At 40.6% G+C, this 26,148-nt stretch overlaps 1 protein-coding gene across 1 annotated transcript in view; it reads left to right on the top strand.

The window, feature by feature from the left end:
* LOC140076424 (uncharacterized) overlaps positions 1-24,995 on the top strand; it is a 108,985-nt gene extending 83,990 nt beyond the window's left edge. Inside the window, exons 22-26 of the mRNA XM_072122954.1 lie at positions 13,443-13,466; positions 14,290-21,726; positions 21,843-21,908; positions 22,999-23,075; positions 23,842-24,995. Of these exons, the coding sequence (XP_071979055.1) occupies positions 13,443-13,466; positions 14,290-21,726; positions 21,843-21,908; positions 22,999-23,075; positions 23,842-24,000 (7,763 nt within the window). The 3' untranslated portion in view covers positions 24,001-24,995. The remainder of the gene's footprint in view (positions 1-13,442; positions 13,467-14,289; positions 21,727-21,842; positions 21,909-22,998; positions 23,076-23,841) is intronic.
* Positions 24,996-26,148: the final 1,153 nt, after the last annotated feature.

Below are 26,148 nucleotides of genomic sequence, written 5' to 3'. Positions count from 1 at the left end.
TAGAAGAGGAGCTGCCTAGGCCATCGGAGTATAAGCCGAGGGTGGGAAATGCATTGCTCACAGCCTCCCAGTATATAGCCAGCCAGCCACTGTAGTACATAGCCTGCCATCTCCCTAAAGCGTATAGCCTGCCAGCCCCCGTAGTATATAGCCTGCCATCTCCCTGTAGAATATAGCCTGCAAGTCCCTGTAGTATATAGCCTACCAGCCCCCTGTAGTATGTAGCCTGCCAGCCCCCTGTAATGAAGAGCCTGCCAGCCCCCAGTAATGTATAGCTTGCTCCCCCCTTTAGTATAAATCACCTGCCATCCCCCTGTAGGGTATAGCTTGCCGGTAAAAAAAATAAACTTACTACTTACCATTTTACGCCCCGGGCAGCTCCTCTTCTGTTTTCATCTGCATGGCAGGTCTACAACAGCTCCGTGGGCAGCGCCTCCTCTTTCTTCACGTGCGCTGGCACTAGGTTCGCGACAGCAACGTGCACACAGCCCAGCACCGACTGACATCAAAGTTGTGCACCGGGTGGCGCGTGTGCACAGAGTCGTCGCGGGCCTGCAGCTGGCATGAAGAAAGAACGCCCATGTTGCTGCCACAGACCTACCGCAAACATGAAGATAGAAGAGGAGCAGCCTGGGCTGTCGGAGTATAAGCTAGAGTGGGAAATGCATTGTCACAGCCTCCCAGTATATAGCCAGCCAGCCCATGTAGTATATTGCCTGCCAGCCCCCTGTAGTATATAGCCTGCCAGCCAACTGTAGTATATAGCCTGCCAGCCCCCTGTAGAATATAGCCAGCCCCCTGTAGTATATAGCCTGCTAGCCTTCTGTAGTATATAGCCTGCCAGCCCCCTGTAATGAAGAGCCTGTCAGCCCCCAGTAACATATATTCAGCCCCCCTTTAGTATATATCACCTGCCAGCCTCCTGTGGGGTATAGCTCATAAACTGACTACTCACCATTCTGAAGGCCATGGTCAGCGCCTCCTCTTTCTTCACGTACGCTGGCACCAGGTCCGCGACAGCTACGTGTTCATGGCCCAGCACCAACTGACATCAAAGTTGTGCGCCGGCCGGCACGTGTGCAGGGAGTCATCGTGGACATGCAGCTGGCATGAAGAAAGGAGAGTTGCTGCCACAGACCTACCGCACACATGAAGATAGAAGAGGAGCTTCCTGGGCCGTCGGAATGGTGAACAGTCAGTTTATTTTATTTGGTACACCTCCCTCTTGTCAGAATTTGTGGGGAAATTTTAATATTCAAGAGGTACAGAGAGGATTTTCGTTCAGAAACATTTTTATCAAATTTTAAAAACGGAATCAGTATATGATATATAATAACATAAAAATACCCAACCAATAAAAACCAAGCCCTCATACAAAAACCTTTATAGAACAATTAAAAAGTTTGTGTTTTGGAATTTTATGATGGGGGAAAAAAGCACTAAAAGCGGCTAAATGAGGGTGATGTCCAAAAACAGTCAGTGGACCGGTTTCTCCAAACGTATCTGCAGACTACGTCTTCTAATACAGATGTGTCCTTCTTTATCGTTCCCCTTGGCTGGACATGTTCGGATATGTTATCTATAAGTCATAAACTCATAAAAGACATAAACTCAGTCAAACAAAACTTCAATGGCCATTTAATAAAACAAGTACTGGCATAAAATGTTTTGGATGGCCCTTTTCCCAGCACCTCCAAAAGTACCTAAAGCCCTAGAGAGGGACAGGATGATAAATCTGTTCAGATTTGGGATTGACCCAGCGAAAACAACACAAGGAAAGTTAGTTGCAGAAAAACCAACATGTCTGAAACAACCATTTTGATAAGCCAAATACATTTACTCATAGATCCAGGCACCGAGACAGTGGCAATCTTCTTAAATTTGTTATCCATGGCCTCCTTCCTTCTAAAATCAACTTTTAAAATTATGCCATCGCATCAGAACGGCTCTAGTGGGGGGGGGGGAATTAGCAAATTCTATGGAGCAGATTTATCAAGCAGTCTGAAAGTCAGAATATTTCCAGTTGCCCATGGCAACCAATCACAGCTCAGCTTTCATTTCACCAGTGCTCATGAATATTTTAAAGGGGAGCTGTGATTGGTTGCCATGGGCAATTGGAAATATTCTGACTTTCAGACTGCTTGATAAATCTGCCCCTATGTGTTGGAGATTCACAGGCTTTTACACTCCCCCCTCCCACTGTGTGAGATTACAGCAGGCAGAGGGAGGGGGAAGTGTTAATGGAGCAGGGGGAAGTGCTCCTGCACAGTGTAACAGCCTATAAAGCATTATTCGAAAAAGTTCATGTTAGAAGGAAGGAGGCCATGGATAATAAATATAAGAAGATTACCACAGTCCCAGGGCCTGGATCTATGAGTAATGTCCCTGGTTTATCATGATGAATTTATATAGTAGATTTCCCTTTGAATGATTAAAACAAGTGTGTGAGATAGGATAAAAGAATAATGTTTCAGTAGGATTGTTGTACAGAGGTGCCCAGAGCCCACCAGTGGAATTAATTATAGAGATCCATCCTTAAAGGGGTTTTCCCTTGAAAAACATTTTTCAAATTTGTATCCCCTAGTGATGTTTACACAATAAAGATTTTTACAATTTTACAGTTTTATTGCTGTTTTAGCTCCTATAACTGATGGTCAGTGTAAAATTCCTTAGTGTGAGTGGGGACTCTCTTATGATTCCTCTATGCTGTGAGATGCTGTGTGCTGACAACGTGCTTAGATTTTCAGGGTACAGGGTTTATCTACACTTTCATTTAGCTACTGAACATTTACTAGTATCTGGCACATAGAAAGAGAGATGAGACAAATCAGAGATAATGAGATCCATGAGGTGCATATAACACACAATTACTTTCCTAGCTCTGCTTCATCTTTGCTCTGCCACACACACTGTCAGATCTGATGTGCCGCCCTCTAATGTGCCTTTGGAAATAGCACTTGAGCGATGAAGGCCCCTGTCATTGAACCAAGTGTTGAGGGTTACCGGTGAATTTACCAGTCCACCGGTGCAGCAATTCGACCCTGTTCAGCAGCATATCTATTTGTCTATATCTGCCACAATCCTATGCACATGAATATGTAACAGAGGTTAACTCTCAGCCCCATTGCTTTCTATTGGGCTTGTTCACAGTGCGTTGCTTGCTACGCCGTGAACGTGCCAACTGCCATCGCCCCAAACGAATCATTTCCTATTAAAAAAATTAATGGGCTGAGTGGCACTCACCCACCAAAGTCAGATAGGCCACAATCAGTGGCATACAGTCCATTGCTTGCTTGCTGTACATGTTTGTGTGCCTGAGGCTTCATGCACGAGTTTCCCTTCCCATATACTTTAATTAGAAGCAAGTTGTAGAATCTCATCTTTAGGGATAGATTTAGAAGGGAGTCTGATTAAAGGGGTTGTCCGACTCTATTAAAAAACTAGCAGACGGCTGCTAGTAAGTTTGGTAAGTTTGAAAAAAAGAAAGCTGTACTCACCTCCTCCGTTGCTCTAGGTGTCCTGTGCCGCCGTTTTGCTGGTTATGTGCCCCTGTTTGATTACACGGAAGCTCCACTGAATTCGGCTTCCGGCCGGCCAAGGTGGACCGCCATGCCTATTCCCAGCTCTGTAGTCTGCACTGGCATATGGGGACGGGCGGGCATGAAAGCCAGACTCGGCAAAGCTTCTGTGCCTCTGTAAACAAAAAGGGGCACGAACCAGGGAGATGGCGGTGCGGGACCCCTGGAGCGACGGGGGAAGTGAGTACAGCTTTCTTTTATCCAAACTTACCTCCCCAGCCCGCCTGCCAGTTTTTTTAAAAGAGTCGGACAACCTCTTCAAAGGAGGAGGCAAATTTACCTTTTTATTAATATTTGACTTAGGATTCTTACATGCTTCCCCTTGCAAATGGCATCATCAATGGTTACAGATGACCTTGCCTCTACGATTAAACTTTGCTACCTGCTTCATCCCCCTTTCTCCTGGACAGTGTCTACACAAGAAGCTCGACCCGACCGACAGTATTTACTCATCTTTTACAAGAAGATATAAATCCCTGAAATCACAATTTAAGAAGGAAGAGGAGAATAATCAGGAAATAGTCAGCTAAAATATGAGCCATTTAGACAAAAGTCCATGTCGGACATCACACCCTACGTATATACAGTATGTACCATGTAAATTACAGTAGCTTTTGTTTTGTGTAACCTCTAATTTTAAGCATTAGCCTAAGGTAGCATGATAGGGCGTAAAACATTCCTTACAACAATAACTCCGGTGTCTGTGCCGTGTTTTAGATAATAAATAGTTTCAAAAAGTTCTAAACATGAGAACACTGGGAAAATAAGAAAGGGGCAGACACTTTTCAAAAAAGTATATTTCATAGGTTTTGTACCCTAATATACCCCAAATTACTACTTAGCCCTCAACTCTTCCTCTATTTTGTTCTTGTTGACTGTAGATGGTTCTGGTCCCCATAGTTTTATGATAATGTGAGACAATTGGCAACTTTTTGCTTTCCTCCATTTCTTTATAGGCAAAGAACAGTAAGGGACCAAAGGGGAAATGGTCAGGACAGAAGGCCCCCGATGTCAACCCCTTACCGCCAAAGCCAAGTTTTATAAGCTATACAATCTTTACAAATACTTCATTTTAGTTGGTCATAAGTTTATTGATGATATTTTTTTTAACTCTTGAATGTATGGAGGAAAAGAAAATCACCAATTTTTGTTTTCCTTTGTTTTTGTATCCTTTTGGAGCTGTCCACCGTACCATGAACGTATAATATATTGGGGCAGATTTATCAAGCCGTCTGAAAGTCAAAAATTTGAATATATGAATATTGTAAAGGGGAGCTGTGATTGGTTGCCATAGGCAACTAGAAATATTCTGACTTTAAGACAGCTTGATAAATCCTTATCTTTATTCTATAGATCACTACAATTACATTGATACCTCACTTATATAGTTTTTTTAATTATATTTTTACAACTTCACTGGAAAAAAAACAAATATAGAGAAAATCTCATTTATTTTTGTATCACCATCTTTTCGGAGACATAACTTTTATATTTTTTGGTTGACAGTGCTGGTTTATGGCTTATTTTTTATGTGTTGAGTCCTTTTTAAGTGGTACCATTGAAGCGCACATAACTTTTTTGATCACTTTTTGGATCATTTATGAAAAATGTACATTTTTGGCATGTGTTTTTTTTTTTTTTTTACGGCATTCTCTGGGCAGGTCCAATAAGGTTACTCATTTATTGTGCAGATTTTTACGGATTCAGCAATTCCAAATTTGTGTGTGTGTGTGTGTGTGTGTGGGTGGGGGGGTCATGATGTGGGGTTTGTGTTTTTTGTCCTTTATTTGGTATGTATAGGGAATGTATATGTTTAGGGGACTTTCACTTTGTTTAATTCTTTTATTTAAAAAAATGTATTACTAAGTGTTTTACATTTTTGTTTTACTTTTACAGGTTGGCTTTTATTCCAATAACAAATGTCTTACACTGTCTTATGCAACACATGCATGCTGTGCAAGCTCACTGTGTTACGGCTCGCAGAGCAGATTGCGCAGCTCTGGGGCACTGGCAGACCCCACAGGGATGCCATTTGTACCACGTACCCCTCAGTAAGTGCCGCGGGGGTTCCAAATCAGTACATATGGCCCTTACATGGAGCGGTCATGCGTGACCACGGCGTGTAAGGGGTTAACACTAACGATCTGAGGAATCTCCAATCGCGGGTGTTAGCGACGGGTGTCTGCTATAATATACAGCCGACACCTGCAGCTTTTGCCGCCGGTGCCGTTCGGCAGCCTTGCCAGAAGCTGGATGTAGTTCTATGTCACAATGCGGTAAGTACCTGCCGGCCGTGACGGAGTACTACGTCCAATGTTGTTAAGGGGTTAAAAATTCTCTCCATGCTTCATAATGACGTATTGACATCTTAACTTACGTCTACTGCGCACTAGCAAAGAGGATTGAGCTAACCAAAAATCCCCACTATCTTCAAGTGATCCAGAGAAGACTTCTGACTGACCTCCCTCTCTCTAGGTGACACATAGAAGATGCTGTTGTTAAGTATATGCACTTTTTTTTACAATTTTTAATACACTGCTAAAGGATTTTTTTAAATATTCATATAACATGTTGAGTCATGTTTTTAAATGGTTTAGAAATAAAAACAGCACCAAAAAAACTGATTTTAACCAGGAAAAAGACAGCACCATTCTCTGTGTAGTGGTCAGAGCAGGTCACTGCAGCTTATCTCTTATAAAAATGGGAGCTGATCTGCTGTATCTATCATTAAATGGCAGTGAACAGATGATGTTTGGGGGTGCTGTATGTTGGACCCCCACAAAGTTGGGTGCAAATGTGTTGATTCTCTAGACTCTACAACAACACTTATAAGGACTTAAGAGCGGAAGCCTCCAACCTCTGACTCTCCATCAAGACTTTCATTAACAATATTTAAGGGATTGTCTGACGCTTTTACAAAACTAGCAGACGGGCTGGGGAGGTAAGTTTGAAAAAAAGCTGTACTCACCTTTTCCTCTGCTCCCGGGGTCCCATGTCGCCACCTTGCTTGTTCATGCCCCTGTTTGTTTACAAGGGCATGGAATCTCCTCTGAGTTTGGCTTCGGGTCTGACCCGCCCCCATATCTCGACACAGGATACAGCACTGGGAATATGATCAGGTGGGCGTGGCCAGCCACCTTAGCTGGCCGGAAGCCGAACTCAGCGGAGATTCCGTGCCCTTGTATACAAACAGGGGCCAGTACTAGCGAGAAGGCAGCGCAGGACCCTGGGAGCGACGGAGGTGGTGACTACAGCTTTCTTTTTTCAAACTTACCTCCCCAGCTCGCCTGCTAGTTTTCTAAAAGAGTTGGACACCCCCTTTAAATCTTTTTCACCAATTTCCGAACCTTCCGAGCTCAGAATGTACATGTGTAATTCTATTCTTGTATCTTCCTTTCCAGTTCTGTAACTTCCTACTGTTGTTTTACAAGTTTACATTTGAGTCAGCTGAGAGATGAAGGATATCATTTTCTTTCAATCAATAAAATCATGGTAAATCCAACGGGTTCCTCCCCATTGTTTACGTGTCTCAAGTGATTACAAAAATGTAATGACTATGTTTTATTAAGATGTGACATTTGCTGAGCATTACACCTCTTCATTTATAGGAATCACTCTTGTAAATGTTGTCTATTGATCTATTGTCTTCATTGAAATTTTTTGGCAACAGGACTCATAAAGGCAGTTGGATAGTAGTAATAGTGGATAGTAGTAATATTTGAGGAGGGATCATTTGTTGAGGATGAGTCAAAGGAGCAGTCAAAAGTTTTGTCTGTTTTTTTGTCATCCCCTATCCACCGGTTAGGGAGTAACAATCTGATTGTGGGGGCCAATGACTGCGAATCCCAACCATCTAAAATATGGCGCTTTCTAAGAGTTGGGTTGAGGTCGGAGGAGATATATGAAAGTGCTGGAGATACTTCACAATTTCCAGGGTTCCCATAGATATTAAATAGAGGGGTAGGAACATACATCATACATTAAAACTTGGGACAACTTTGTTAAATATTCCAAAAATAACTGTATAGTTAAAGGGAAGTCTGCTAAATCGTAATTAATAATTTTCCGTTATGTTATGGACACAGGTTGTAAGACCCCAATGGTTACGTTTTTAAGCTTGGTCTTACTACTAGTGAGTAAGCGTCCAAAAACCTTTTGCAACAACTTTAGATTTTTATCTTTTCTCTGAAATTTCTGTCATAACAACATAAAGATTCACAATGTTTTGATGGACATCTCTAGTAAAGTAAGTTAGTAGTCTAAAGACTTTCAGTCCACTTTGAGCCTCTGTAGCCCTTTATTAGCTCTTAAAATAATTGATCATCCTGATTAAGAGGCTTCATTGATCTCCTGTGAATTCTTGACTGCTCAGAAGTTTGTTGGGTTCCCCATTCAATCATCAAGTGCTCAAAGATTGATCATTGGGGTGGTAGAGCACCCAAATGTTTGTCAAGCGTGTACTGACTGGTTTGCTTTTAAAGGATGGGGCTCTGATGTTTCAACACCAATTTTTGGACACCTTGCAACAATTTTTTACAACTTTTTATTTGATGGACAGAGGCTAACCATTTCCTCACGCTTTACAAATGTGAACTGTGTTGAATAAAGCTCTAAAAACATCACAAAAATTTTGCATACCTAAATTGCGTAATTTGTTAAACCCAATTGTGTGATATTTTGGGTTTGCTAGAAGGGTGCCATTAAGAGCTTTCTAAATTGTCCCTATTGTCTTTGTTTTTCACTAGAATCCTTTTTTGACAGCTAATTATGTCAAAAATTGTGACAGCTAATTGGCAGCACCATTCCCCTTTAAGCTTTCCCAAAACGCCAATAGCAGCCCAATGATTGCATTCACTAGGTCCCTAGTAGAGAGTTCCTCTAAAAACAACACTCTTAAGTTTTAAAAAAAAAAAAAATTATATACAGCCAGTCCCCGGGCTACGTACAAGATAGGTTCTTTAGGTTTGAATTTGTATGTAAGTCATGTATTTTTTAATTGTGGCTCCAGAAAACAGTTTTTTTTTTAGTTCCGGTGACAATTGGATTTTCAACATTTTGTGCTGTCATGGGACAAGGATTATCAATAAAGCTTCATTACTGTCAGGGCTCTGGGTCAGTGAACCCCCTGGACCACCACGGGAGATAGCACTAACCGGCACCTGGGACCGGAGTCTAAGTGGCACCTGGTCTTGTCTTGCTGCGGCGTGTTGTCACCAGGTCGTTCCACAGGTGCGGGCAGCCCGCGGTGGCAACAGGAGATCAATACAGAAACAGGAACAGCAAGGGAACGCAATGGAAGCTTTCTCTATGGCAATTAGCTCAAAGATCCTGCGGTGAATGTAGGAAGCTGCCGGCTTAAATAGGAAACCCGGAATTGCAAGCGCCAATCAGAGGTGCGCTTGCCCTTTAAGTTATCGAGAGCCAACGCGCGCAAGCTCTAGGGAGCTGGGACTTGGGCAAGGCCTAGCCAGGACAGGAGTAGGAGCGTGGAGAGGTGAGTGTGGACCAGGGGGTGGGGTACCACAGAGAGGGGCATGGGTGTGCCCGCAATCCGAGACATGGATCGCAGGGATCGCAGCAGATCGTTACAGCCTGGGACTAAAGTAAAGCATCCAGAGACTTCACCAGAGGTCACAGTGGTCATGGGGGTCCGTCTGTAACTAGGGGTCATCTGTAAGTCAGATGTTCTTAAGTCAGGGACGGCCTGTATTTATATTTGTATTATAGAACTATTTTTTCCTGAGGAACCATCTGGCTACTACTATTTGTAAAATCATCTACTACACATTGTTCTTGTTTTAGAGACTGTGGACACACCTCACCTCCCCTGTCAGTGTTCACCACACACCTTGCTGTGACATCTGCCTTAGAACTACATGTCACACATCTGCCCCATCCACGCAATGATTTGGTCAGAAGCGCATATTTACATAACTTGTCACAGGTCCCAAGTCTAAACTATTCTTAAATATAGAAAATATTTTTCTAGGATACAGTTGATCAGTGTATCGTAGGGTGTCACCTCTAAAGCAATGACACACAGAGGTTGTCACTTACTCACTATAAAACCCCCTTTGCTGGACTTTTTGGGTAGATTTATGATGAGTGGCTGCTGTTTTACAATACACATTAAAGGACAATGACACAAGACATTATGAATATTCCGCACCTTTGTCTTCTTCTTGCTGCGTTTTCCAGCTTGACAGGTAAGGCACATATAGAGTGAGATAAAAATAAACTGGTTATTATATTATTATTATTATTATTTTATTTATTATTATTATTATTATTATTATTACTATTTTTACTGGTTATTTTTATTTAGTTTTTTCTATAAAAACTACCAATATATCATTGGATTAAATGGTTGGAATACCTTGTGGGATTGATCAGGGAGGATAATAGTTTAAAGTTTATTTACAGTTTTGGAGTATAATTATTTGTTGTATAGGTGGTCCCCTACTTAAGGACACCCGACTTACAGATGACCCCCTAATTAAAGACGGACCTCTATGCCCACTGTGACCTCCAGTGAAGCACTCTGGATGTTACTATAGTCCCAGGCTGCAATGATCAGCAGGATGGTGTCTGTAAGTTGTAAGTTGTATTGATAATCCTTGGTCCCATTACAGCAAAAAATTATAAAACTCCAATTATCACTGGGGCAAAAAAAAAATTGTCTGGATATACAATGATAAAATATACAGTTTCGATTTACATACAAATTCAACTTAAGAACAAACCTATGGAACCTATCTTGTATGTAACCCGGGGACGGTCTGTATTTTATACTGTAGTAAAACAAATTAAGTAAACATAATAACATAATAAAAGTTTCTAATGTTCCGAGGATAGAGGCGTATAATTATGTATAGCACAGAGCTGCGGAGAGGTATGTGGTCACAGCACAATATTCATTTATAGAAGATGTAGCTGATGATTTATTGTGCTGCACCTCGTAAATTCGCCGTGGTGTAGCTGTAATCTGTGAATTTATGTATAGTACTGTATATATTACATGATGTTTTAATATCGCCGTGTTAGGTTCTTGCATTTTATATTTTTTCTAACTTTAATGGATTATTATTGCAATTTTTATTATGTTAACATTATTCTTATTGTTATGGTTACAGTATTATAATTATCTTTATTATTATTGTTGTTATTATTATTTTATTATTATTGGTAATGGTAGTAGTAATACACTTAGAAGTAGTAGTGGTAAAAAGAGAATTGAAGGGGTATTAACGACTAAACATTCACCATTAAATTATCTGCCATATACATACATATATTAGATAAGAAAAATGTATATGTGTCACATGGTCCCTTATAATTGAAGGACATTCTGTCCTTGGATATGATCACTACTGCTACTCTAGGATACGATCACTGCTGCTGTCCTTAGATATCACCACCATTGCTGTCCTTGGATATAACCACCACTGCTCAAGTGATAGAACATATTAAATTGCCAGGAGTTGCTGCATGTTCTACAGCTCTGCCGTGGTGAAGAATACTGAATCCAGGTTTTCAGGTGCCTCAAAAGCACATGTGTGGTTGGGACGGTGGAATATCTCTCAAAATACACAATGGATTGAAAAACTAAAAATATACTTTTCAAATATTTTCAAAAAATATAGTCAATGATACCAAACTGAGACCCCTACCCTAACCCCTTGTGAGTGGGAGGCCAGCTTAAAGGGAACACCCATTTTAGACTGCCCTGATAGACTGCACCACTTTTTTTGCACATTTAACATGGGGTGTGCTACATACTTCTGTTGGACTTTGCATGATAAATGTGTTGCACTCTCTGACTGAGCACCGGAACACCTCCTAATTTGTATCCCATGATGACTACTGCAGCCGCGCTACAAAAGGGCTGCGTGCGACACAAATGTGATGCAGACACTTCTTAATGGGTATGTCAGTTGGATGCCTAGATATGTGATGGTTCCGGAAGCCCATGTGAATTGGAACGCCTTTTGTAACTACCATTGCCCTCCTGTGGAAATGCCCATGTTGAGGATAAGGGATTTTGAGGCATTAATCTTATAATAACTAACTTTACAAATTACTTATTGCTCTATTAGATGCACTATTTCCCTGAGAGATCTCTGTGGTTCGGATACACTTAGTACTACATCATCGGCAAATAGACCTGTATGCCTGACTTGTTTGGAGATATGGCAATGGCCTGGGCCAATGGTTCTATCACCAGGGCGAAAATCAGAGGGGACAGGGGGCAGTCCTGCCTAGAGCCATTCGTTATTTGGAAGGGGCGAGACAGAACTCCTTATGTAAGAACTCAAGCTGATGGGGATGTGTATAGTGCCATAACCGCTGATAGGAAGGGGCCCTTCACACCAAATATGTCCAAGACCTGTCTCAAGTACTCCCAGTGAACCCTATTGAATGCCTTCTCCACATCCACAGTGCCCTATCCACAGTGCGCCTGTGTGCCCTAACTATTGTTAGATCCGCTTGGGATGCTTCTGGCAGTAAAGCTGCAAAGTAGTCCAGCAAGTATTCCCGGAGGGCCTCCGATTTACTGATTCAGGGGTCCCCTTGAAGCGGAAGCTATTCCTCCTTGCCCTGTCCTCCATGTTGGCCATTTTGGATTTCAGGGCTTCTATTTCCTCCTCCATATTTGTGGCAACATTTGCTAGGTCATTGTGGGCTGTATATTGATTTCTGCCATTTTGCTTTCAATGTAAGATGTGCGCTCCCCTAATGCAGCTACTTCGTTACATATCGCCTGAAGGGAGCATTGCAGTTCTTTAGTAATATTCTGCTTGAGATCTGCCAGCAGCAGTTTCATGGCTGCCATAGTCACTGGTGCCTGCGGGGCCCAGCTACCCTCACACCCAGCCTGGGCCACTGGCGATTCCCACGTACCTGTACTGTGCTGCAGCAGTGGTAGATGGTACAGGGAGGACGAAGATTCTAAGGTGAGCAGTGGTTAGTTGCAGTGCCTGTCCGGCCTTGGCTTGCTATCTTGGTGCGTCTCCGAGGCGGGAAAAAATTTAGTAAGTTTTAGGGGACTTTTCCTCTTCAGTCTCCCCTTTGCCATGGTTGCTCACCTTCCGATCTCTTCTGGCAAGGTTTTTATGCCGGCTTTTGGTAGCTGCTATGTGCCACTTTAGACCACAGTGCCTTGTAGTTCACAGGTCAGACGTCCAGCTCCATGCACATCGGGACCCCCCCCCCCATTGGACATTTTTTTAAAAAATATTTGACTTTATATATTTTGTTTTTCGAGATATTCCAATATCCTGACCTTTTTGTTACACCCTGTATACATAAATGTTTACATCATACTCCTGGATTTACACAGTAATGAACATTACCATTCGTGCTTCTGTTATTGATTGGCCATAGCCAACGTGACAGCTGACAATTTCAGCACTGCTGGCTATATATAACCCAATGGGACATTTTAGGATAGCCTTCAATGTCAGATTGGTTGGTGGTCCAGCAGTTGCTAATCAGAGAATGGAATGGGAAGCTGACAGCTTCATTTTCTGTTTAGTGGCTGAACTGAGTCATGGCAACTCAGCTCCCATTAAATTGAATACAAGAAGGTCTGGTCTGAGCACTGCATAGAAAACAGAGCCGTCTCCTTCCTATTGTCTCTCTGAGAACCATCAATCTGTGGGGATGCTGACTCTTCTTCATTATGTTCTTGGACCAGTCACATGTGATCAGGGTAATGAGGAACGTTAATAATGTTTGATAGGTTTAGAACTCTGTGATTAGCTTCAATAGCTTTCATTTTATTAAATTTAGAATTTTTATATGAAAATGTATCTTCATGATGAATCTGACATGTATATTTGACATTTCCATTCTGTCTTCTAGGGGCCCAGACGTCTCCTGAAACAGGTACAGCAGATATATTACTATTTTTCATCCATTCAATCATTAAAATAAATTAGGGGTGGGTGCTATTTGACTGGCCAAACAAAGTACCAAAGGTTGGGCCAGTCCTATGACCCAATAATAGACCCAAAGGACCAATAGAAGACACAATTTGGTGGCTATTAGGATCCATTTCCTTCACTTGGGGAAGGTGGATGCTTAGGTTTGGCTGATAGATCCAAAGAACATAATCAAACACTGGTTGGAAATCTGTCCACTGAAACCCTTGATCCCAAATCCCAGCTCTGAGTAGACATTATTAGAAGCTGCTGCCACACAGTGTTTCCAAGATGGATCTATTGAGTATTCTACTTTGATTCTCTACTTGGATTAGAATATTGGGCCCCTCATTTTTACCCCTTTCATTATTACGTGTCTCTACTGGGTTATGAAAGTTTAACCTGTATAAAATTAGTCAGACTGTTGCTCATCTTAATCCCATTCTCACACACTCATACTTTACTCCTTTCTCCTCTATAGTAGTTAATCCCCAGATACCTGACAAGTTGTGTTCTTTTTCTGTCTATCACCTGTTCATTGTGTGCTACATCACATTCTTTCTTTGTTACATTTGGACAGACATCCCCGTCACACCTGTGCTACCATGCCAAATTCACATTAGCCTTGCTGCCACTCCTGGTTCTCAGTATGTTGCTAGTAATGTGCTACAGGCAGGGTGAACTATGGACAGGATTTTTTATTTCATGAGTTATCTCTATGAAATAGTTTTTTGTGAGGCTCTTATTCTTATAATTTTGTTGATGATTTTGATTTTTTTACTCTTTAGGTTCTACGGATACCACCACCCAGGCACTAGAATCTACCACTATTATGATGCTGCCTACTTCAACAGCTTTGACAACTGCTTCTACCACTTCAACTGGTTCCTCAGAGACTTCTACAACACCTAGTGCTGATTCAACTTCTTCAGCAACAACCCTTACTACCACCACTGCAATCACTTCTATCAGTTCTTCGGCAAGCACAACCACACCAACAACTACTGCTCTAAATCCTACAACAACAACTCTTGCTGCTCAGCCACCAACAACTACAACTACTGGTGAAACAACAACTGCTTCAACTACAGCAACTACACCAGACACTAGTGTTACAACAACTTCTGCTAGTTCGTCAGCTAGTACAACTACATCAACAATTACAGTTTCAACTTCTACTCCACCTTTAACCACAGTGTCGACCACTGCTCCAACAAGTACAATACCAACAAGCATTGATTCAACTACTTCAACACTAGCCATTACTACTCCAATTTTAACCTCCACATCACCAATTACTACAACAACCACTTCTGTTAGTTCTTCAGCAAGCACAACCACACCAACAACTACTACTATGATTCCTACAACAACAACTCTTACTACTCAGCCATCAACAACTACAACTGCTGGTGAAACAACAACCACCTCAACTACTTCTTTAACAACAGCCACAAGTATTGAATCAACTACTCCAACAACAGAACCATTTACCACTGAATCTACAGCAACTACAACAGACATTAGTGTTACAACAACTTCTGATAGTTCTACAGCAAGCACAGCTATATCAACAAGTACAGTTTTATCTTCTTTAACTACCACTACTCCAGCTTTAACCACAACATCAACCACTTCAACAAGTACAACGATACCAACAAGTACAACGATACCAACAAGTACTGATACAACTTCTTCAACAGCAACCATTACCACTCAACCATTAACCACCACATCAGCAACTCCTGTTGCAACAACCACTTCTACTACTTCTTTGGTAAGCACAACCACACCGACTACTACTCCAATTCCTACAACAACTCTTTCTACTCAACCAACAACTGCATCAACTGCTGTTGAAACAACAACAATTTCAACAACAACTTTACCAACTACACCCACAACTACAATCACTGTTTCAACAAGTACAATACCGACAAGTGCTGATTCAACTACTGCATCAGTAACCATTACTACTCCATCTTTAACCACTACATCAACAACTGCTGCTGTAACAACCACTTCTACTAGTTCCTTGGAAACCACAAGCAGCCCACCAACAACTGCCTCTATTCCTACAACAACAACTTTTACTTCTCAGCCAACAACTACATCAACAACAATATCAACAAGTACTGATTCAACTGCTTTAACAACTTCCATTACTACTACACCATTAACCACAGCATCAACCACTGCTACTACAACAATCACTTCTACTACTCAGCCACCAACAACTGCATCAACTGCTGGTGAAACAACAACAATTTCAACTACATCTTTAACAACTTCACCTACAAGTGCAACCACTGTTTCAACAAGTACAACAATACCAACGAATACTGATTCAACTACTTCATCTACAACCATTACTACTCCACCTTTAACCACCACATCAACAACTGCTGCAGAATCAACCACTTCTACTAGTTCCTTGGCAATCACAACCAGCCCGACAACAACTGACTCGATTCCTACAACCACAACAACTATTACTACTCAACCACCAACAACTACATCATCAACAATATCAACAAGTACTGATTCAACTGCTTTAACAACTTCCATTACTACTACACCATTAACCACAGCATCAACCACTGCTACTACAACAACCACTTCTACTACTCAGCCACCAACAACTGCATCAACTGCTGGTGAAACAACAACAATTTCAACAACATCTTTAACAACTTCACCTACAAGTGCAACCACTGTTTCAACAAGTACAACAATACCAACAAGTACTGATTCAACTACTTCATCTACAACCATTTCTACTCTACCTTTAACCTCTACATCAACAACTGCTGCTGTAACAACCACTTCTACTAGTTCTTTGGCAACCACAACCAGCCCAACGACTACTGCTTCTATTCCTACAACAACTATTACTACTCAGCCACCAACAAGTACTGATTCAACTGATATAACAACTTCCATTACTACTACACCCTTAACCACAGCCTCTACCACTGCTGCTACAACAACCACTTCTACTACTCAGCCACCAACAACTGCATCAACTGCTGGTGAAACAACAACAATTTCAACTACATCTTTAACAACTTCACCTACAAGTGCAACCACTGTTTCAACAAGTACAACAATACCAACAAGTACTGATTCAACTTCTTCATCAATAATCATTACTACTCCACCTTTAACTACCACATCAACAACTGCTGCTGTAACAACCACTTCTACTAGTTCCTTGGAAACCACAAGCAGCCAACCAACAACTGCCTCTATTCCTACAACAACAACTTTTACTTCTCAGCCAACAACTACATCAACAACAATATCAACAAGTACTGATTCAACTGCTTTAACAACTTCCATTACTACTACACCATTAGCCACTTCATCAACCACTGCTGCTACAACAACTACTTCTACTACTCAGCCACCAATAACTGCATCAACTGCTGGTGAAACAACAACAATTTCAACAACATCTTTAACAACTTCACCTACAAGTGCAACCACTGTTTCAACAAGTACAACAATACCAACGAGTACTGATTCAACTACTTCATCTACAACCATTACTACTCCACCTGTAACCACCACATCAACAACTGCTGCAGAATCAACCACTTCTACTAGTTCCTTGGCAATCACAACCAGCCCGACAACAACTGACTCGATTCCTACAACCACAACAACTATTACTACTCAGCCACCAACAACTACATCATCAACAATATCAACAAGTACTGATTCAACTGCTTTAACAACTTCCATTACTAATACACCATTAACCACAGCATCAACCACTGCTACTACAACTGCATCAACTCAGCCACCAACAACTGCATCAACTGCTGGTGAAACAACAACAATTTCAACAACATCTTTAACAACTTCACCTACAAGTGCAACCACTGTTTCAACAAGTACAACAATACCAACGAGTACTGATTCAACTACTTCATCTACAACCATTACTACTCCACCTGTAACCACCACATCAACAACTGCTGCAGAATCAACCACTTCTACTAGTTCCTGGGCAATCACAACCAGCCCGACAACAACTGACTCGATTCCTACAACCACAACAACTATTACTACTCAGCCACCAACAGCTACATCATCAACAATATCAACAAGTACTGATTCAACTGCTTTAACAACTTCCATTACTACTACACCATTAACCACAGCATCAACCACTGCTACTACAACTGCATCAACTCAGCCACCAACAACTGCATCAACTGCTGGTGAAACAACAACAATTTCAACAACATCTTTAACAACTTCACCTACAAGTGCAACCACTGTTTCAACAAGTACAACAATACCAACGAGTACTGATTCAACTACTTCATCTACAACCATTACTACTCCACCTGTAACCACCACATCAACAACTGCTGCAGAATCAACCACTTCTACTAGTTCCTTGGCAATCACAACCAGCCCGACAACAACTGACTCGATTCCTACAACCACAACAACTATTACTACTCAGCCACCAACAACTACATCATCAACAATATCAACAAGTACTAATTCAACTGCTTTAACAACTTCCGTTACTACTACACCATTAACCACAGCATCAACCACTGCTACTACAACAACCACTTCTACTACTCAGCCACCAACAACTGCATCAACTGCTGGTGAAACAACAACAGTATCAACAACATCTTTAACAACTTCACCTACAAGTGCAACCACTGTTTCAACAAGTACAACAATACCAACAAGTACTGATTCAACTACTTCATCTACAACCATTTCTACTCTACCTTTAACCTCTACATCAACAACTGCTGCTGTAACAACCACTTCTACTAGTTCTTTGGCAACCACAACCAGCCCAACGACTACTGCTTCTATTCTTACAACAACTATTACTACTCAGCCACCAACAAGTACTGATTCAACTGCTTTAACAACTTCCATTACTACTACACCCTTAACCACAGCCTCTACCACTGCTGCTACAACAACCACTTCTACTACTCAGCCACCAACAACTGCATCAACTGCTGGTGAAACAACAACAATTTCAACTACATCTTTGACAACTTCACCTACAAGTGCAACCACTGTTTCAACAAGTACAACAATACCAACAAGTACTGATTCAACTTCTTCATCAACAATCATTACTACTCCACCTTTAACTACCACATCAACAACTGCTGCTGTAACAACCACTTCTACTAGTTCCTTGGAAACCACAAGCAGCCCAACAACAACTGCCTCTATTCCTACAACAACAACTTTTACTTCTCAGCCAACAACTACATCAACAACAATATCAGCAAGTACTGATTCAACTGCTTTAACAACTTCCATTACTACTACACCATTAGCCACTTCATCAACCACTGCTGCTACAACAACTACTTCTACTACTCAGCCACCAATAACTGCATCAACTGCTGGTGAAACAACAACAATTTCAACAACATCTTTAACAACTTCACCTACAAGTGCAACCACTGTTTCAATAAGTACAACAATACCAACAAGTACTGATTCAACTACTTCATCAACAACCATTACTACTCCACCTTTAACCACCAATTTAACAACAACTGCTGCTGTAACAACCACTTCTGCATCAACTGCTGGTGAAACAACAACAATTTCAACAACATCTTTAACAACTTTACCTACAAGTGCAACCAATGTTTCAACAAGTACAACAATACCAACAAGTACTGATTCAACTACTTCATCTACAACCATTACTACATCACCTTTAACCACCAACCCACCAACAACTGCCTCTATTCCTACAACAACAACTATTACTACTCAGCCACCAACAACTACATTAACAACAATATCAACAAGTACTGATTCAACTGCTTCAACAACTTCCATTACTACTCAACCATTAACCACAGCATCAACCACTGCTGCTACAAACACTACTTCTACTACTCAGCCACCAACAACTGCATCAACTGCTGGTGAAACAACAACTATTTCAACCACCCCTTTAACAACTACGCCCACAAGTACAACAATATCATCAAGTACTGATTCAACTCCTTCAACATCAAGCATTACTACTCTACCTTTAACCACCACATCAACATCTGCTGCTGTAACAATCACCTCTACTAGTTCTTCAGCAACCACAACCACACAAACGGCTACTACTCAAATTGCTACAACAACAACTCTTACTACTCGGCCACCAATAACTACATTAACAACTATATTGTCAAGTACTGATTCATCTGCTTTAACAACAACCACTGCTTCAACAAGTGAAACAACTACTTCATCAACAACCATTACTTCTCCACCGTTAACCCCAACACCAACTACTGCTCCAACAAGTGCAACGACACCCACCTCAAGTGATTCCCCAATTACTGCACCTGCAACTATTTTATCAACCACTTTAACAACTCCAGCTACTAGTCAGTCTGTTATAACTACATTAGCCAATATTGAAGCAGCAACTTCTTCTAGTTCTTCAGTAAATACCAGTAAAACAACACCAACAAGTATTGCTTCAACAACATCCATTAATTCACAACCTTCATCCCTTACCTCAGGCACTTCTATAACAACAACCGCTTCAGCTAGTTCTTCACCAAGTACTTCCACAGCAATAATTACTGATACAACCACTAGCAATGCTCAAAATGTAACTACTAGTTCAGCCACTGCTTTAACGATAACCACGGCAAGTACAAATGCAGCCACGCTGAGCACTGATTCAAGTACTTCAGCAACAACTCTCACTACTCAAACATCAAATAGTACACTAAGTACTTTAACAAATCAACCAATAACCAGTGATTCTGTAGCAACTACATCAACCACTGCTATGATTACAAATACTTCCAATTCTTCTGTTGGAACGATTATGACAACAAGCACTGGTTTAACCACTTCAACAACAATGAGCACGACTCAAGATTCAAGCACTTCCTCAAGCACTGCTACAACAACATCCACTTCAACTAGTTCCTCAGCAGGTACAACAGTACCAACAAGCACTGGTTCAACTGCTTCTACAACAACTAGCACTACTGAATCTTCCAGTGTTATATCAACCACAGCTGTAACTACAAACACTTCTGCCAGTTCTTCAGCAAGTGCCACCACACTAACCAGCACTGATTCGACAACTTTCCCAGCAACTTTTCCTACTCAACCATTAATCACAACATCTATTTTTGTAACAACACCCACTGCAACCGAATCTTCGACAACTACACCCACAACTATTTCATCAAGCATTTCAGCAACACAACCCACATCCAGCAATTCTACATCTACATCTGGCACCATAACAACAAACTTTACTAGTTTTTCCACAAGCACAACTACACCAACTACTGACCTAACTGGCTCAACACCAACTAGTAATAATCTACCCACCACCACAACATCAACCTCTGGTGTGACAATACCCTTTTCATCCAGTTACTCAACTCAGTTACTCAATTCAACCACAGTAAGTACCGGTTCAACAGCTGCATCTACCATTACTACTCAAATATTAAATTCATCATCAACCACTACTATTCCTACACCCACCTCAACTAGTATAACTTCATTAATAACAACCACCATGACTCAACCCATTCTTAATACTTCAACTAGTACTACAAGCTTATCCACTGCCACTGGTTCTTCCTCCAGTACTACAGGTACTGATTCAACTGCTTCCGCACCAACTATAACTTCTCAACTTTCATCCACTGCCCCAACATCTGTAACTTCACCAACTGGATCAACCGTTTCAGTGACATCTATGAATACTCAAACTGTCCCTAGTGTATCTAGTACATCCATCACTACAACACCTACTAATGGACTATCCACCAACACAACCACAAACACAGCATCAACAACTCCATCGTCAACGTCTACTACTTCTTCTCTACCTGTTACTGGGACTGCTTCTAGTACTATATCAACCAATGTTGCGACAATCTCACCTATAAATGGTTCTTCAGCTAGTACTACTGTAACTTCCAATACTGAATTAACTACCTTAGTAACAACATCCTCTGCTGCCCAATCTTTAAATGGATCTACAACTGCAGTCACATCCAATGGGATAGTCACTAGCACAACACCATCCAATAATAATGGAACAGCCATAAGTACCTCCTCTACATCCAGTGTTACTAACATCACCAGTACAAGCTCAATGGGAATCACTTCTTCACCAACCAACTCCAATTCTGGATCCACCGCAGCCCTGGGAACGTCTGCTGCAGTCACTAGTAAGTCACCAAACTACTCTGTGTTTGTGATTGATAAGATCCATTTCTTTTCAAAATACTAAATCTGAAATAGTTCCCTAAACAACCAGTTAAAATTTTTTTTTTTATCTATTTAGCGTCTGCAGGAAACACACTCACCCCAACAACTGTTACTACCACCCAAAACTCAGACGAATCTGCAAGTAAGTATTTTACATTTATCTAATCTATGTGATTTTAGATATTTAACCAGATGTTGTCTGCAGTCCCAGATGACTCCAAAATAAACCCTTTCTTAAATTCCGACTTCACAATGATACAATGTTTTTTTAGTAGCATTTCAGGATGTATTTTCAGATGGGGGAGCACAAAAGTAGGTTCTGTGCAGAGCGTCTTCAAATCTAAAATTTTACAATTTATGACTGGACCGCAGGACATGATGGAGAACATCCTCCATCCCCTAAACACAGGAAGTGGGCAGTGACAGAGGTGCCGCATACCACTTCTTATGTGTGTGTAGTATATATTCTTTCCATTCAGCCTTGTCTAAGTTTCCATCAATACAACAGACTGTTCAGTAAATTACTTACCATGTAATAGTAATGAGATGACTCAGCTTGTTCTGCTCCAGTCCATATGGCAAAGCTGACAAATCAACTGCAAAGACCAGAAAGTTTTAGCCAAGTGTTAAAACTAGTATAACTTCTTACATACAATTGCAAAAAAAGTTCCTGTTAATACATTTTCTTTATATTTTGCCTATATAAAAAATATTTTATAGCTACAGATTGTAAATCTATTCATCGGTTCATAGATTTGGTATGAATCTGGCATCTTTCAGGCACCAAATTGAATCAGAATTTTTCTGATCACTTCAGGCAAATCTTTTTAAATTGTAGGCAGCTAATAACTGTTATCAATCCCAGAGTTCAGAGAGTGAAGGTAAAAAATTGTTAAAAAATCATCTGTGTTTAGAAGGGGTCTATACTAATTTCCAGGACAACTGGGGCAACACTGTTTAGGACCAAATACAAGTGAAAATTCGGATGAAGCTTCCACGAATTGAATCTTTTATGACATTTTATGATTATAAATTTTGTATAAATGCTTGACGCTTCACGACCCCCGATGACTATAGAGTACTGTTTACATTATCTCTTTGTCTTCCATCAGACTCCTCTCTAAGGTGATGTTCTTCTTACAGTTTCTTGTTACATAGTCTCTATCTTTAGTGTATTGCCTTCCTGAGAAATACAAAGCAACATAACACAATGCATTAATTTTTTTTTTTAGTGCCTTTCTGGGCAATTATTCTTCTTGGACTGGTCGCCGTATTGGGTGTAGCCCTCATTGCATGTTTAATATGTGGGGTAAGTACTGATTACTTAATCATGGGGGGGGGGAGCAATAACTACTGGACTGTAGAGCCTGAGGGGGCCTAAAGACTTCTCTACATCTTCAATCTATGGCTCTAAACTCTACTCATAGTAGGGGTTTTACCATTGAGATACCCACCAATCACCAAAATTGAGAATCCTCATGTTAGCACCAAACATGTCCCCTACCATTTCATTGAAGTCTACAGGGAATCAGAAACAACCAGTTATGTATGGCCTATATCAGTGATGGCGAACCTTTTAGGGACCGAGTGCCGAAACTACAAGCAAAAGCCACATATTTTTCATAAATGGCCAAATGACAATTTAAAGTAACAGCTTTCAAGCGTATTGGTGGCCTGAGGACACCAATACAGGAGAAAGAAGGTGAAATTCATATTATTATTGTAGTTTCCCTCTAAAATCCCCTTTAAGAGAATGAATCACTGGTCCAGAGAAGGGGCTACAATGATAATCAAGCTCTGTCCACACCTCCTTGATTCAGATCTTGAGTCCTGAATGGAGACCTTTGTGCTGGGTTATGGCCTGGGTGCCCAAAGAGAGGACTCCGAGTGCCACCTCTGGCACCCATGCCATAGGTTCACCACCACTGGCCTGTATCATGCCCATGCTGTGCATTATTAATGTGTGGTCATAGGGGAACTCATTGTTAAACTCCTAGAGACAACTGAGGACTAAAACAATATAGATTCTGAATATATTACATGTTTTACATGTTAATTTATTTTTGTCCCTGCAGATATTGGCATGTTGCCGTTCTTCCTCGGCTTATGCTGTAACCAACTTTCCCGGATATAACACTCATTATGGTTGGCTCAATTCTGCAAGACCATCAATTGCGACAGACCTCGAAAGAGGAGTATCGTTCAAGGGGCAACAGAGGGGAAACCAAAGATAGACTGAACTGATCCGGAGGACTCCATAACAAACTGATCCAGCAGTTTATTATTTTCTCTCATTGAGATCTGTTTCTACACTTGTCTTGAATAATATGATTTTAAACATTTTATAATTTTGTTTTTCATAAACTGCCCTTTTAAAGGTGAAAAGTCATGGCTGAACTATGTAGAAAGTGCATTTGAGTAGGAGTTTGTAGGCACCATCTTCCCAATCTTCCAAATCAACCCTACTGGGATGAGATGCCAACTAAGGTCTTACTGAAGCCAACTAAGGTATTATAATGTGGGTTATGGTTGGCTATACCTACTGATTTCATTGGGGTTGGCCAATTAATGGTTTTTCACAAATTTAACAAGACAAAAGTTAAAGTAATAACTAATGTATCTTAGATTTTTCTTTGAGGAGGTAGATAGGTGTTTGGTGGGAACTTTCTCTTCCATCCCTATTCAGGACACATAATTGACTCTAGCTATGCTTCTTTCTTCGTGGGGTATGGAGGTAAAGCTGTGAGCGATAGGGCGTTATAGTCATTGACTATTGAAGGTTTATGGACAGCTCAAATCAGAAGGCAATCACAGAACTGAGACCTATTCACACAGAGGTTACAAACCTCTTCAATTAAAAATGGCTGGAGATATTCAAACTGTTACGACCCGTGGTTTACTATGCAGGCATAGAAATCCATGATATGTAAAAAAAATGTAAATCAATGATATGTAAAATATGGGAAACTCTTCTATGAATTTCTATGTTTCTATTTCCTTATTTTTTAGTTTATTTTTATTTTATTTTTTCGAGAATGTCTCCATAGATTCCTTAACCTCCATAGCATAAAAGATATAGATGAGAGTTTTTACATTGTTTTTTAAATTTTTTGTACTTTAAGGAACAAAAACTATATGGGTGTAGAGGAAGCAGTCGTACCCAAACCCCAGTGTCTTAGGGGATGCAATGGCCTCACTGCTACATATGAAGACTCCAGTATTAAAAATAATGTAGAGACCATATGTTTGCACTAATGCAAATTATTCCTAGGATATATATTTAGGATTAGAATCTGTATATATATATATGGATTAAATATTATATTTATTGCACATCATATTTATTTACATCATATTTGTATTTTAATGTAACTATATAAAGTTGACTAATGCATCATTGTTGTTTTTGTTTTATTCATTGTCATAAATGTATGGAATTTGTAATACCATTTTAATATAATAAAACTGATAAAAACACTGATTTCTGACTTTTAATTTATAAAATTGTCTTTCAGTATAAATTACAGAACACATAAATAAAATCACAATGAATAAGAACAAAAAAAATCCTTTTTTGTATCTCATTTTGTATACCATTTTACATGTATGATTTCTTTTTTTTATCAAACGATAGCAAATGGATACCAAGAAAAATATCATAAACATGCAGTATATAGACTCACTGGCCACTTTATTAGGTACACCATGCTAGTAACAGGTTGGACCCCCTTTGGCTTCAGAACTGCCTCAATTCTTCGTGGCATAGATACAACAAGGTGCTGGAAACATTCCTCAGAGATTTTGGTCCATATTGACATGATGACATCACACAGTTGCCGCAGATCTGTCGGCTGCACATCCATGATGTGAATCTCCCGTTCCACCACATCCCAAAGATACTCTATTGGATTGAGATCTGGTGACTGTGGAGACCATTTGAGTACAGTGAACTCATTGTCATGTTCAAGAAACCAGTCTGAGATGATTCTAGCTTTATGACATGGCGCATTATCCTGCTGAAAGTAGCCATCAGATGTTGGGTACATTGTGGTCATAAAGGGATGGACATGGTCAGCAACAATACTCAGGCAGGCTGTGGCGTTGCAACGATGCTCAATTGGTACCAAGGGTCCCAAAGAGTGCAAAGAAAATATTCCACACACCATGACACCACCACCACCAGCCTGAACCGTTGATACAAGGCAGGATGGATCCATGCTTTCATGTTGTTGACGCCAAATTCTGACCCTACCATCCGAATGTCGCAGCAGAAATCGAGACTCATCAGACCAGGCAACGTTTTTCCAATTTTCTACTGTCCAATTTCGATGAGCTTGTGCAAATTGTAGCCTCAGTTTCCTGTTCTTAGCTGAAATTAGCGG

Source organism: Engystomops pustulosus, chromosome 9, assembly GCF_040894005.1.
Source record: "Engystomops pustulosus chromosome 9, aEngPut4.maternal, whole genome shotgun sequence".
NCBI classification, from domain to species: Eukaryota; Metazoa; Chordata; class Amphibia; order Anura; family Leptodactylidae; genus Engystomops; species Engystomops pustulosus.
This window is presented reverse-complemented; position numbering and strand designations above follow the sequence as displayed.